The sequence below is a fragment of the Carya illinoinensis genome, chromosome 15, assembly GCF_018687715.1.
Source record: "Carya illinoinensis cultivar Pawnee chromosome 15, C.illinoinensisPawnee_v1, whole genome shotgun sequence".
NCBI lineage: Eukaryota > Viridiplantae > Streptophyta > Magnoliopsida > Fagales > Juglandaceae > Carya > Carya illinoinensis.
Window position 1 is genome coordinate 16,920,631 of NC_056766.1, and position 15,267 is coordinate 16,935,897.

Consider the following 15,267-nt stretch of genomic DNA (forward strand, 5'->3'; position numbering starts at 1 on the left):
AGAAGATGGTTTGGTTGCTTAAACCTACATTTAAAATGCCACGTCGAGTCACGGTTACAAGAGATTGTATAAAACTATTTTCATCTGAAAATGCCAAACTTAAAAAGTTGTTTAAGGATGGGGGAATGAGAATTTCATTAACTACCGATATGTGGATATCGGTACAAAATTTTAATTATATGTGCCTAACTGCTCATTTCATTATAGTGATTGGAAATTGCAAAAAAAAAAAAAAATCATTAATTTTTGTTTAAACCCTAATCATCGAGGGGATACTATTGAAAAATATATTGAATCGTGCCTCCTTCATTGGGGCATTGATAAGATATTTACTATTGCTGTTGATAATTCTAGCTCAAATGATACTGCAATTTCATATTTAAAACATTTTTTGATTGAGAATGTATTGGGGGAAAAGTATATGCACATGAGATATTGTGCTCATATTCTGAACCTTGTCGTGAATGAGGATCATAAGGAGTGTAATGACTCCATTACAATGGTTAGAAATGTGGTTAGATATGTGCGCTTCTCCCCTGCAAGGTTAGACAAGTTTAAGAGATGTGCAAGAAAAAAAAATTGATTGTAAACAAATGTTGTCCCTTGATGTGCAAACCCGATGGAATTTAACTTATATAATGTTGGAGGCAGCTGAAAAATTTGAGAAAAATTTCAGGTGGATGGAGAGTGAGGACCACAATTTTCTCTCTTACTTTAAGGATGGAAACATTGGGCCTCCTACAGCCGAGGAGTGGGAGACAGTGTGGGTATTTGTAAGATTTTTGAAGATGTTTTATGATACCACTTGTATATTTTTGAAGACGTTGGGAATTTTCTCTCTTACTTTAAGGATGGAAACATTGGCCCTCCTAGAGCCGAGGAGTAGGAGACAGTGTGGGTATTTGTAAGATTTTTGAAAATGTTTTATGATACCACTTGTATATTTTATTAGGCTGAGTGAGAGTGATAATAGTTGTTTGATGAATATGACCGTAAGCATGAGAATTAAATATGATAAGTATTGGGGTTCTTTGGATAGGATGAACTTGATGTTGTTAATTGTAGTTGTGCTTGATCCACATAATAAGTTAGGGCTTCTTACTTTCTACTTGAAAAAAATTCATAATGAGTGTTGGACTGAAGAGTTGGCGTCGAATGTGAGACAATTATTATCAAATTTGTATGTGGAGTATAATGATGCGTTTGGTTCTAGCTTAACTAACTCGACTGAACATGTCCCCCCTCTGTCATCTACATCCGCAAAATTTGATGAAGACAATCATAAATCACAATTTTTTTATGAGTGGTTGCTAGCATCGAGTGCCTCTAGATTTACATCTGCCAAAACAGAGATTGGCCGGTATTTTTGAGATAGTTGTAGGCATTCAGCTAATCTTTTAACTTGTTGAACTGGTGGAAAGTTAATGAGCCTAACTATCCTATACTTGCAAAGATTGCACGAGACTTATTAGCCATGCTTGTTTCCATGGTTGCATTAGAGTCAGCATTTAGTACGATAGGTCGTGTACTTGATCCTTTTCAGAGTTCATTGGCTCTGAGAACTGTTGAAACACTTATTTGTACTTAGAATTAGTTACGATATCCATTAACTCCAATTGATATTCGAGAGGCCATGGATAATTTTGAAAGATTTGTGGTAAAATCTAGTAATGTTTTTCTCTTTCAATTTACATATTCATTTACTTTTATAATTTAATTTAAATTCTTTTTCATTATCCTAATTTATTAATATTGATTATTTGATGTTTTTCTATATCATTGATGATTGAAGAGTCGAATACTGCATTGTTCATCTATTTGGAATCTTGAAGAATGAAGATTTGTTAAATTTTAAGATAATTTGGTTTTATTTGAAATCTATATTTGGAACAATTATTGCTTATTTGCTTAAGACAATTTGATTTTGTTTGTAATGTGTATTAAATATTTAGTAGAGTTTTTTATTTATTTGTTTTTAGTTAAGTAGTAATTAGTATATAAGACTACAAGTAGTTTAGTAGTTATTAGTTACTAATAGTATAAATGACATTAAAATTAAAATGAAATTGAATATTTAAAATTAATTTTAAAATTTCAGCAAAAAAAGCCCAAAATGTTGATGATCTTAACTAATGAATTGAGTCCTAAAAGATGATGAATTGGGCTTTAAAAAGGCCCAAAAGGAATAGCCCAAACTGTATAGAACCGACCAACCGACCGTGAATCGGCCGGTAACCGGTTCGGCCAGTTTCACCCCCCTTACATAGTCGGTTTCGGTTGGTTTCCATGTCTAAAAATAGTAAGCTAATCGGTTTCGATTTTTGAACGAAACCGAACCGAGTGGCCAGTTTTTTACCCTTACTTAACACTACGTAAGAATTTATTTACCCATAAATATAATGGATAATAAAAATCTCAAGAGAGAAGTAAAATAAACAACAGCCATGAAAAATTCCCAGTTCTTCAGCCGCCTCTCCAAAAGAACTCTCTTTTTCATTAAAACTAAAAAACTATATATATCACGTGCGTCTTAACCCAGCCAAAAACCGAAAAAGCCCACAGCTTGCATCTCGTAATTGCCAGCTTGTGTCTCACGTCCAAGTCAAACCGAAAGAAGGCCCCAGCATACGTCTCGCATGCATAAAAACCAAGAGGCCCCGTGTAGTGTCTAAGCCCTCGGCAAGTCAAGACAAAATTCTCCCCAAAAGTCAAGCCAAATAAAACTTGCCTTATCACATAAAACCCAACCAAAGAAAGTAAAAGTCAAAACTACCCTTTCCAATTCAAAAGACCAAAAGAAAAGATAATGATTCCTAATGGGTCTCATGTCAACTCATTCCAATGCTTGATTTCCTCCCTAAGTCTTCATGTGTATATCCATTAAAAAAGATCAAAACTGCCCCCAGAATTAAATCAAAATATCTACTTGCTGTGTTTCCCACTTGAAATCAAAAAGCATCCATGCACTTTACTTCCAAACCATTAGCCTTCCGTCAAACTTAAAGGAATTCTTAAATTCTATTGTGTTGCTCCAAAATGAGAAGAAATTAGGTTGCTCCCTCTTTTAGATCTCACTTTCTCTTTTATAATCAGAAATTAAATATAAAAAAAAATAGTACTTAGAAATATCTCAAAATAAATAAAAATTAAATTCGGGAATATAAATTAATTTCAATAATTTCTATTCACATTTTAGCATTTTAGTCCAATAATAGAGTATTTAGAGTGCACTTTCGTGCACTCATCATCACCTTAGGTGGGGGCTCCACCAGGGCCGACTATAGAGGGACCTTATCTAGGATAGCCTTGTAGAAATGCAACTGGAGCATGTTGGCTTCCTGTGTTAGTTCATGTGGGCCTGCAGGTGTGACGGGTGCCAATGGAGCTGCAACCGACATAAGCTCCACAACTAAAGCGACAATGGGAGAAGGAGTAGCTAACTTGCCAAGGCTGGCAGGGTTCTCTCCCTCTGATCTACACACAGGATTAACAGGATAGACTTGGGAGGCTGGGCACAGAGCAGGTATCACAGGCGGTGGCCATCGCACTTCAACTGCCTTTGACGATTGACCCAGAGGGGACTGAGAAGGGAGCTCGGGCTACTGTTGGCCCTGACCTTTTCCCTGCAGGGTTTCTTCCCCTTGCCTTAGGCGACTGCATAGGAATGCCACGGTCGGCAAAGATAGTGTGGCTGAGGGGTGGGAGATGCACCAATATGTTCTCCTCCCCAAAAAAAGCTTACAAGGAAACGGTGTTTGGATGGTTCTTCACCCAATCCTTGATGATGGCTATACGATCAACTCGTCAGGAGTAGCCATTAGGTGCACTGCTTTATCTTCTGGAACAACACCCCACAGGGCCCTAACTAAGAACTCCACTCTGTTTATTTGCCTAATGGTAAGTTCTCATCCATGGCTCGACATGAAGAAGAACTTGTCGATCGAGTTCTTGATCTTGCGATACCTCTGCTCCAATATGATGAGGGTCTGCACCCCTTGAAACTGCAAATATTCCTGGCGCTCCTTATGATGTTGTGAGTCAAAAGGAACTTACGACCAATCAAGTCGGAATGCTCTAGGCTAGACTTCAACAGGGCTTGCTACCATAGAATGCAGCAGCATATCAGAATCCTCCAAGCGTTCGGGTGAAGCTAGGAGGGAGCCAACCCTAGGCAATCTAAGACATCAAGAACGAGGTGAGGGAAAGGCAATCTCAGCCCGCAGGAGAACATGTTAGGGAAGAGAGCAACCCACGAGGCAAAACCCTTGGCATCGGTGGCCCTTTCCTGCTACCCAAGGATCTAAAAAAATATCGTATTTGGGATGTGGTAGGTGAAAATCAACAACCATAGGAATTTCCATATAGCCCCTAAGCACTAGTGGAAACCAGCGTGGCCTTGCTCCAAGGTATGAACGTCAAGCACATCTTGCTCCCCAGAAATAGCAGGTTCGACAGTCTTCTTGGCAGAATGAGAAAACTGGGATGCAAGGAGAAGATAAATGAAGTAAGAAGGGAACATGAAGGACAGGGTAGAGTTTATATAGAGAAGCAACGGTTGGCCTTCCAACTCCCATGAACTGGATGTGGGAGATGGAACAATTTGAATCCCACGTAATACGCAACACGACGTGAAGTGGGGAGAGCTGCCTGACATTCATCAATACAGAAGGGACAGAACGGGCATAATCAAGTACCAGAACCTGACCATTAGAAAACATGCAAATAAAGTTGGGGAGTGAAATGTCGTACGTCGCATCAAATGACGAGATCAACCAGGCAATCCATCGGCCCATCAGAGGACCTCGGCCTTGGAGCAAAAGTAGGCCTATGATTCCGAATGCACAAGAAATTCACCATGACGCAAAGGAAGAGGGAACACACCATCTTATGTGGACAAGTGAGTACAAATTGCGGGAAACCCTTGATGTGTTGGCAGATGGGAAGGAAGAGTTTGACGACGTGAGCTCACATGATGAATGGATAGGTAGCCAAACCGCATTAATTGCGCCACCCCAAAATCCATGCCGTATTAAAGGAATTTGACTGACGGAACTATTGAGAAGACACATCCCCCTGACACATGGCATGGGAAGCTGACTTTAGAAATCGAGTATAAAAGGCAATCTTCAAGTATTAGGAACTCGATGGAAACTCCTTATTCTTTTACACTAAACACTAAGGTGATACTAACTTTAACATCGGAAAGTCCCTGGCCACCACCATGGTCTTTGTCTCGTAGTACTTTCTTTGTATTTGTAGGCTTAAGACCGAAGATCCAAATTGCTAAAAGCCCGGCCCAAAGGCTTGTGAAACACGACATTAACAGTAACCATGAAAGGGCAGCACTACACTCACTGATGATTCCTACTAATGAATCCTCCCGAGACATGCAATGTTCTTTTTTTTATGCAATTTTTTATTCCCCTTAAACATTTTTAAATAATAAAAGTTTATAATATTATTAAAAAATATTTCTTTAATTATTAAGTAAAATATATGCACCATTATCGGAATTCATAGCGATTTCCATCACGGAATTTCACCAACCAAGTGTTTATTAATAAAAAGCAAGAAAGAAAAAAGGTGCATGGAGACGAGTAATTGAGAGGGACCGAAATACCATAAGTAGAGGGGCTAAATGTTACAGATAACATTTGTGATAAGTCACGGGAACCACATGAAGATAATCTGCAGCAACCTCTTGACCATAGATAAGTATTATGGTTTGACCAGTGTTACTTATGAGGATGTAGCACGAGCTCGGTCTCGAGAAGGAATAAAATATTTTTTTTTTTTATTTTTTATTTAATTTTTATATTTTTAAATATATTTTTTAAAAATTTATAATATTATTAAAAAATACTTTCTTAATTATTAAATAAAAAATTATCAAGAAACTAAGTATCCGTGACCATATCATATGTGTTATAGTTTCTGTTGTTTAATAAACTGTACTTATCTTATTCGATAACTTATCTCTTTGTACTGCTATTACTTGTAATTTAGCCTTATCATTTGTAACTTCACACTTATCTGACAGCGACCTCAATATGAGAATGGCTGTGTAAATTACACTTAATATACTTTGTTTTGGTATGTTGACCAAAGCACATTTTCTTCAAACTCTTTCACTAAATTCTATTCAAGTTGTAAACATCCTAAAGTGAAAACTGAAAAGGCACTGCCTACCAGTTGGCGACGTGGATGGCGTGCTGCAGATCTCTCTCTCTCTCTCTCTCTCTCTTAGGGCATGGGATATACAGATTACAGACAACCGGTCGTATGCAGCTAAAAAAGCTACCTGTTAATGGACAAAACACCCGAAGAGTTTAATATATTGCTCTGCTTAGGAGCCACTCAACTCTGATAACATGTCACCCATCTCTGGTGGAGCCAATTTCTTGGGCTTTGCTTTTTTGGGAAAGAAACGGCATGTGGAATTTGTGGCAGTCGTGGACAACATTTTCACCCTCCTTTTCAACAGTAGCAAGGCAAGGAAAGGAAGGCTGGAGATACGATATAGAGATCTTTTCTCCAGCGTTGGTTTTGTGTGTGGCTCTCTTTTTCTTATCCCTACAAATTTCTTCTCCCCAAGTGATCTCTCTCCACTCTTATAAATCATGCATTATCTCCTTGGCTCTCTTTTATTAGCTTTCTCGAACTTCCGGGGTGTTATTTGCAGGCATGTCAGACCAAGAAAATGCCTTGCCTACAGACCCAACTTGGCCTGAGCTTAAGCTCCCAGAACTGCTATATACAGACACGGTTAAAGAAGTCCATGCCACCATTGAAAATGAATGGGATCCCCTCCTGAGCTCAGCGTGTCAAACAGCTGCAGGAAGAGCACTTTGGAAGCATTTGATCCATGACCCTCTTGCAGACTTGCTTGCCGGAGAATCTTACCTCACAAGCCTGTATGAGAAGATCAAGAAAGACCGTGTCAACAATGCACGAGAAGTTTCTGGGGTGATTCTTGCTGTCCGGACCCTCTGGTTTGATTCCAAACTTGAAGCTGCTCTGAATTCCTTCACTAGCAGAGAAGCCCAGGTTGTCATTCTCGGTGCAGGTCAGTAACTCTGCTTAACCACAAATCCTTGCATTTGTTTAACCAGCAATCATGTTACATTGTACTATATATAGACGAATTCAGTTGAAACTAAAGAGATTCTAATTGTTGCCATATTTTTGGATGACCAATGCCTCAAATCATAACTAGGATTATCTATCATTCCAGACAAGTGATTTAGTTATGTTAACTTGTCATATGTTTGACAGGGTTAAAGATCTGTTGCCTTTGTATAGTCTTGGGGATTCTCATCATAAAAAACCTAATTGTCATATGCTGCTTTCTCAATCCTGCTCTGAACTAAATCAGCTGATTAAAACCACACCCTGACTTAAAGAGAAAATGATAGGTCCAGAGCTTCTTGCAAATTGTTTCTCCTGATAGCTGGCAGATACATATGCACACTGCAGAAAGCCAATATAATTCAATCGATAAAGTTTTGAACTGTGGCCAATTTATAAAGTAGTTACCATGTATACTTGAATCACTTTATCACCAGTTGCCATGTCAATAACTTGCATCCAAGATGGGTAATGTTTGAGAAGCATCAGGTGTGCTCGCATTCCCAGTTCAAATGAGGATCCTCTTTTTTTTGATAAATAAAAAAAAAAAAAGTCTAAAGACCATGCAAACGCAACATGTTTTTTTTATCCAGTTATACCCGGACCGTTCTCGCACCCACACCACACAAATTAGGTTAATCATCGGTTTTTTTACTTATGGGACATGGCCCCTGTAGAAATTGTTTGCACCCAAGGTTTGAAGCTTAGACCTGGGTAGCATACCCTTAAGACCAAAGTCCTTACCACTTGAGCTGTTCCCTAGTGGTTAACTCCAGCTAAATTGTCATCTGTATTCATTATTATTTTGAGATTACATGTCTTTGGTCTTTTGTCCTGTAGGAATGGATGCAAGGGCATACCGTTTAAGCTGTTTGAAGGACAGTGATGTTTTTGAAGTTGATTTTCTCAAAGTTTTGCAAGTGAAAACCACTCTCCTGCAGGCAGCAATGGAAACCACAAATGAACACCAGCATCTAAAACTGAAATCAAAATCCCTGACCAGGGTGGCAGCTGACATCAGAGATATTGACTGGCATGAAAAGCTTCAAATATCAGGTTTTGTGCCAGAGAAGAACACAATTTGGGTTCTTGAAGGTATACTTTACTACCTGTCACAGCCCCAGGCGATGCAGGTACTGAAGACCATAGCGGAGAAGTGTGCCTTAACCAGCACAGTCCTATTAGCAGACTTCATGAACAAATCGTCAACCACACTTTCAAGTTCCATCTTCCACTTCTACAGTGATTGGCCTGATCATCTTCTGCCATCTCTTGGGTTTTCCCATGTTAAGCTGTCACAAATTGGTGATCCAGATGCTCATTTTGGGTTAATGCATGATCCCCAAAATCTGTTCAACAGGCTTCGCAGCTTGCCTAGATCACTACAAAACCACCCAGATGATGGAACACCATGCTGTCGCTTATATTTGGTGCAGGCTTCTGGTTCACCCAACCAAACCATTCTTCCATAGAGAGCCGAGAGATCAGTAATAATATAAGAAGACAGCTAGCAGTTATAGCATAGATTTAGGCATCATTGTTTGTAGTACTGCTCTAAAATGTATGTAAAGTACTAAACCTGAAGATAATCAGAAGGAAAACATGATAGCCGTTAGATGGTTCTCCTGCAATTGTGCAGGTATATAAACTCGCAGAGCTCTCAAGTAGTTCCAATTTTCTCCAAGAAAAAAATGGAGCATAAAGACTTCCTTAGAGAAGGAACTTTCTAATAGTTCTGTATTTATCAACTCATATTAATAGCAAATTCTAATTACTTCTATTGTTTGCTGCAATCTGGTTTAGCTGGAATAGTCTAAATAAAAGGTGAAATTGATGGGGGAAAGTTATTCATAACTGATTCATCCGATGAAGGTTCTTCATTATTGCAACAATTAAGAGGACAACCACAGCAGATTGTTTAGATGAGGATCAGAAGGTTCAGCCAAGATTCTCATCGTCCCATCACGCCACTAACCATTGGTAAACCTTTCGTATGCACAGAAAGCACAGTAAAGGAGAGCTCAAAATTGTCTTTAAATATAGCTGAAATGAAACGAAATAATTGACTTATAACTATGCCAAGATGCTTAGCACTGAAGGTTGGATTTCTGTCACCTTTTTTCTCCAAGGATGCAGATTTATGACCAAACCTTAGAAGTATCTGTTCTATACTCACATAGTTCTGTGCCCTTCACCACAAAGAGAAGAACCCAAGTCTGGTGGATGAAAGATTAAGACAAAAAATGACAACGATGACAACAACAACAACAATGCTTTTGCAAGAAAGTCGGACCGAAAGCAATGTCATTTCAAACATGTGGGTTTATAACTTTTGTTAGTCACACTTGATATGCAATCCAATTTCAGATGAAGTATACGCATCATACTTCAACTTGGGAAAATTAATGCATTGTGAGCACTTATTTCATAGTGAAGGGAAGAAAACTGCAGCTGCACAAACTGCCTGACATTAATGGTGAGATCTGCTTCCAAAGAGAACTCATAATAAGTATATAATTTTGGTGGATTATTTGTTTCTTACCAGGTTATACCCCGTACTTCAACGGCCAACACCAAAAATCTTTCAGAATAATTATATCAGATAACAAATATCTCGCCACTACTAAAGAACTAGAAACAAATACAAAAATAAAGGGCAGAGACAGAGACGATGATGAGGGGAAAAAACAACTAAATTTTTACCGCAAAGAACATTTTAAATCCACAATCCCACAACCTTCTAACTCCAACAGATGGAAGCATCACGAAAAGACAATGAAGTGATGAACACAAAAGTGTATTTTGTGCAAGTGTGTATGTGTGTGTCAGAACGCATGGAGTGGAGATAAGCGAGAGCATCGACTATAATTATTCCAGAGAACTCCCTTCCAATAACAACATTCCATTACAAGTATCTTGCCTCATAGGAAAAAGGAATCATCAACTAAAAGTAATGAGATAAATGGGAAAGGAGACATTAGAAAGAGAACTTCAGGACAGCAAGAACAATACAATATGGACATACTTCCACCATCCTCCATGTCCTACAGTCAGAACCGTAAAACATTCCAGCACAATATACACTTGATTACTTTAATTATTAAAAATGATGGTCAAACTTCAAGGCATTCTTTAATACCCTGCTCAAACTTGTCAAGACAAGATATTGTATCCATGAGTGCAGCAGCTACGTTTTGTCTGCAGTTAAAAAAAGAAAGAAAGGCAAAATGGGCAGGAGTCAGAGCAGTTATGGCAAAAATTTAACAATGGCTCACAAGCAGAATCAAGTAGCACAGTGTTTAACCCTACATCAATTAACAATGATTTATACAATAAAACTAGAATCAAGAATCGAGCTTATTGCCAGGCATTGGGTGAACACTTGAGCAGAGAAAGCAGAACTCAATGCCACTCTGATGTCATATAACCAACAGTCTCAGTTGCCCTATTCTGCAGTTGCCAATAACTATTAGCTGATTGATCTAGAAAGAAAATAGATTTTTACAACTCTTTAGTACTTATTGCCTAGTATTATTTTATACACCTAGCTCAGGTTGATCAATCTCCGCAAGGTTTACTAATGGAACAATCACTTTAGTTTTATAGAAGATAATAGCTTGGAAACATGTTTCAAGGAGACCTTTAATTCCTAGAGAAGTTCCCTTTCACTATTAGCATTTCTGAGATTGACGTTTTGTTAGACTTTTGGTTGAGAAAGAAATCACCCGCTTGGAGGGTAGTAACTACTGCACATTCCTAATTAGTTGAGAAAAGTGCATCAATCACATAACTGAACAACATTTAAGACTATAGCAAGGAGGAGAGAAGCAAGGCAATCATGCATGAAGTATATGTAACACCCCAGTCCTACACTGGGAATATGAATAATCAACATGGAATGGATAGGTTATAAAATAGTCATGAGCAATAAGTCCCACATTGGCTACGCACTAAGCAAAACTGGGTTTTATAAGTGATTCTGGGGAAGTTTCAAATTAACTGGCCTTCTTATTATTATGGTACAGATGTGGCTGGCACTTTTCCTGGGTCATTACATATGGTATTAGAGACAATTCCAACAAGAAGTGTGGAGTGCCACAAATGATGAAATGACCTGAGTCGTGACAAGGATGTCAAGTATTTTTTTTTTTTGATAAGTACAAGGATGTCAAGTATTTAAGGGGGGAGATAGTAATACCCAGTATTTAGTATAGGAAGGTGATGAATGAGATCCATATTGGTTGGTAAGGAGAAATTCTTGCCCTGTACAATGATTTCAAATGGCTCCAAATGTAACAATAACTAGTCATTTTGGAGTACAAGCTCATATGTGGCTTGGACTTTCCTTCGATTGTTACAGTATTTGCCAATGGAAGTTACCTGTGGAATGAAATAAGCTTAGTCCAGTGCAATTAAGTTTACCCTGAAGAAGGTAAGGCTTCTGTGGACCAATGAGGGTCCAGATGGTGGGGATGCCAAAGACAAACCAATTGGTTCATCTTCTTGTAATAAATCTTCTTGTACTAGTTCCCTTGATTAGGATTGTGCATTTTAAGGGAAGTTGATACATGACCTATGTCCTTATGTGAGAAGCATCTTGCAGTTGTGAAAAAATGTCACAATCTAACATTATTAGTGAATGAGGTCATGCGTGTCACTCAGACTGACAGCATGATGATATCAACATATGAAAGGATGTGACCAAGCAATTCACCACAAGGTGTTAGCTTAAGATTTACCCTTGCACCAAGCCATTTGCCATATCGTATTAGTAGTATCACCTTCACCGTGATATCATTGCTTAGAAAACCCATCCCATAAACCTTCAAGTGTTCCCTCAGGAGGATCATGACCTCCATACCCCATTGAAATCTTGATCCTGCCATAGCTAGGCAAGCACCCTCTAGGATGCTTTCTCAGCATGGAATTTAAATGCCTTTTCGGCACTAGACATCTTTACCAAAGTGTATCCATGAGCAATGCATTTCAGTCACATTCGTTAATTTTTAGGTGATCTGTGCATGCCATGCAATTTCCACCTCAGTAGCAACTGAGCACCTTGTATGAAAGCAATCATTTGTCTTGGCAGCTACATAAATACAGTTAGGCATCTTATTGTATAAAATTTCTGTCCATGCATCTTATACCATCTTTCTAGTAAGCTGGGCATGAAAGGTGTTACCTATTGGACGCAACTTGAATATCCACTTCACTAGCTAGACCATTCAGCGAAGTGAAAGATCTGCAACAAAAATCATATATTCTGTCAGCTATCATACCCAAAAATAAAATAAAATCAATGTCCAGACACTTTTCTTGGGCATTGACAAGATTGACGAAAAGGAGGTCCATGTTTTACAATGCAGCTGGATTGTTTGTCAAACAGATTGGTCCTTACAGCTGCTTTACCCTCATTTTCTCAGATGCAGAAGAAGCAAGATTGAATAACCTGATATACTATGCCTAACTTGGCAGCAGCAGGGTTGGGAATTTAATATTGCATAGAAAAATTATTAAATTTTTAGCAATCACTTTACAGGACACGTTCCACACTAACGGGTGTACTAGCCTTCAGTCAAAAAAAAAAAAAAAAGCGTATTAGCCAGCGGTATATGCACCGAGCAAAAGAATGGCGGCTACCTAATAAGATCAGTCAGTATAGCTTCAGCCTCCAGCTTCACAGGATCCTTGTTATCAAGCAGTGAGGCTGCATTTTTCACAACCAATCGGAATGTACAAACCTGTTCATCATGGAAATCTTAACAACGGTTATAACTAATAAACGGTTGCTCACATTCTTATTCCTTGTTCAATGTTACTTGAACGAATATTAAAATTATGCATTCTTCATAGCTCGTTCGAGGCCTCAGATTCTTATTTCTTCTCCATTCTTTGTTGTATCCAGAAAAAATAATCATTTGTTCAAAGTTTTTTGCATAGGACATGAAAATTCAACAATATCTTGAAAACTCCACATTTCAAAGCGAACAGGAATGTCATGTCAATGACACTCGAAACTTCCAAGTCCATAAGAAATAATCAAACATGGTATGAAGCCAAGTTAAAATTAGGAAAACAATTATAAAAAAAAGTGCGGCGTTTAAACGAGAGTAATCTGAATGAACCTTTTTTGGTTTATTTTTTTTTTGGAAGAGAGAGAGAGATAAACACACTATAACACGACAAAGAATATGAGTAGATCGAACCTCGACTCCCGTGCTGGCTTGAAAGCTAACAAAAGAATTCCTATCCTGTGGAACGCAATCCCTGGCGGCCGACCGCAACAGCACTTGAACGTTCTCTAAGTCCTCATTGGTATATTCAGAACCCACAGCCGCTGTTCACAAACCAACCAAACTGAGTGAAAAAAACAAAGCCTTCCAAACTAATGAATGAGAGAGAGAGAGAGAGAGAGAGAGAGAGAGAGAGAGAGAGAGAGAGAGAGAGAGAGAGAGAGAGAGAGAGAGAGAGAGAGGGACAGAGTAGTACTGAGTAAGAGATAGGCAGAGCGAAGGCTTTCTCTTGAGGCGTCAATAGGGGCCAAAAGGAATTTGGAAGCCTTCCTCTTTTGCTCTTTCAACCAATCCTTCGGTCCTGCTGTGTATCAATCTAGAAATTAGGGACTCGATAGCAAGAACCAAGAAACAGGAAATCGCAGAATGCAAATAAATAAAAAAAAGGGGATACGTACAAATGCCGATGGAGAAGGCAGATGCAGGGGGCGCGACCGGAGAGAAGAAAGGCACTAGAGCAAGGAAGGAAAGGGAAGCAGCGTCTCTGCGAGAGATAAGGATTCGGAAAGGTTGATGATTTGGAGGTTTAGGAAAGAGAGCTTGTTTTGAATTTGGGGGATTTGGAGGGAAGGAAAAAAGGCCGTTAAGTGTGGTGGTATGATGAGGATGATGGCAGCTTCGAGACGATGATAAGGCGGAGAGTCGGTGCAGAGGCAACGCTGCTGTCATGGTTTGATGTATCGTGTGTTCCGTTTCCAATTGCCCACTGTAACCTCACTCCACTTCTCCTATATCTAGTACCTACTCCTTTATTTATTTATTTATTTATTTATTTATTATTATTATTAAGAAAATCCACTGCATTATTAAAAATATTAAAAATTAAAATTTTATGTCTATTTGAATGTTAAGAATATCTCAAAATATTTATACATAATAATAAAATAATTTCTAAATTAAGATATTTTATTTTGAAAAATGTGAGAGAAAATATTGAATAAAAAGATTTTTTAAGTTAAAATATTATTTTAATATAATTTTTATTTTAAAATTTAAAAAGGTTGCATGATTTTTTATGTCTTGTTTAGAAATTTAAAAAAATTATAATGATTATATAAAAAAGTTAAAATTGAAAAATATTTTGTATTTAAGTGATTTTTAAAAATAAAACATTTAAAAATATCTGAAAATATATGAGAACAGTTAAGTTTCCAAACCGACCCTTAGTCTTCATATCTTTTTGCATTTTCAAATGTCATTTGAATTTGAATATATTTTTTAATATTTTTAATAAACCAAGTAGCACAACGTGTTAGTGCTACGTCAAGAGAGTCATCTAAAACGATATGGTAGCAGTACTCTTTTTTTTTTTCAAACCATTTATTATGGATAAGTTTTCTTCCAACTAAATAATTTCCTCCTTTCTATCTATAAATATAAGATAATTAATGCTCATAATATTTGATCAGGACGAGTGGTGGATACATATATATGAGAAAGACAAATTGGCGGTTAAGGAAAGAGTTGTGTGGGATTCATGTGACAGAAGATAATTAAAAGATAAAGCTACATCAAACACACTATATATGTTCAAAAATAAAGTCAAATAATTGTATTCTTATAAATCGGGATCAATCCATGGAGATAAGTCTAGACGAAATACCCTCCCCAAATGGACGCTATCAACGACATAACTGTGCTCCATAAGGTAATATACCAAACTAAGTACCAGGAATCGTGCCCCCTCTGAGGTCATACCATAGTAGAACACCTCAATTCTTATAAATAGCCTACTAAACATGTAATAGAAACTCATTCATTATTGATTAAGAGAAGTAATTTCCTCTCTAACTTAACTATCGGAGATATCTCTTGCGTGGTTACCTTATTTGTTTGGCCATCATTG

The 15,267-nt window shown here is 37.8% G+C and overlaps 2 protein-coding genes across 3 annotated transcripts; one reads left to right on the forward strand and one right to left on the reverse strand.

Annotated features, from left to right (window-relative positions):
* Positions 1-6,228: 6,228 nt before the first annotated feature.
* On the forward strand, positions 6,229-8,908 carry LOC122296252 (putative S-adenosyl-L-methionine-dependent methyltransferase Mvan_0910). Its single transcript, XM_043105803.1, has 2 exons — positions 6,229-7,066; positions 7,969-8,908. Exons 1-2 carry the CDS (start codon positions 6,685-6,687, stop codon positions 8,598-8,600), a joined length of 1,014 nt encoding a protein of 337 aa, XP_042961737.1. The 5' UTR covers positions 6,229-6,684; the 3' UTR covers positions 8,601-8,908.
* A 1,060-nt stretch (positions 8,909-9,968) lies between these two features.
* On the reverse strand, positions 9,969-14,149 carry LOC122296253. Of its 2 annotated transcripts, XR_006238446.1 has the most exons (7): positions 13,820-14,149; positions 13,618-13,725; positions 13,335-13,465; positions 12,769-12,869; positions 12,311-12,370; positions 11,327-11,508; positions 9,969-10,326 (listed from the first exon to the last, which is right to left on the reverse strand). XR_006238446.1 is itself a non-coding variant. In XM_043105804.1 (6 exons), the coding sequence occupies exons 1-6, from the start codon at positions 14,088-14,090 to the stop codon at positions 10,242-10,244; spliced, it is 756 nt and encodes a 251-aa protein (XP_042961738.1). In that variant the 5' UTR covers positions 14,091-14,149; the 3' UTR covers positions 9,969-10,241. The 2 variants fall into 2 exon arrangements, 1 of the variants encoding a protein (XP_042961738.1); XM_043105804.1 differs by lacking the exon at positions 11,327-11,508.
* Between the last annotated feature and the right edge of the window lie 1,118 nt (positions 14,150-15,267).

Excerpts from the sequence above, each read along its gene's own strand:
- LOC122296252 (XM_043105803.1), top strand. The coding sequence starts at position 6,685 with ATGTCAGACCAAGAAAATGCCTTGCCTACAGACCCAACTTGGCCTGAG. Across the intron at positions 7,067-7,968 it reads GGTTGTCATTCTCGGTGCAG|GAATGGATGCAAGGGCATAC; the intron begins GTCAGTAACTCT and ends TTTGTCCTGTAG.
- LOC122296253 (XM_043105804.1), bottom strand. The coding sequence starts at position 14,090 with ATGACAGCAGCGTTGCCTCTGCACCGACTCTCCGCCTTATCATCGTCT. Across the intron at positions 13,466-13,617 it reads CTCTGCCTATCTCTTACTCA|CGGCTGTGGGTTCTGAATAT; the intron begins GTACTACTCTGT and ends GTTTGTGAACAG. Across the intron at positions 12,371-12,768 it reads ATACTGACTGATCTTATTAG|ATCTTTCACTTCGCTGAATG; the intron begins GTAGCCGCCATT and ends TTTTTGTTGCAG.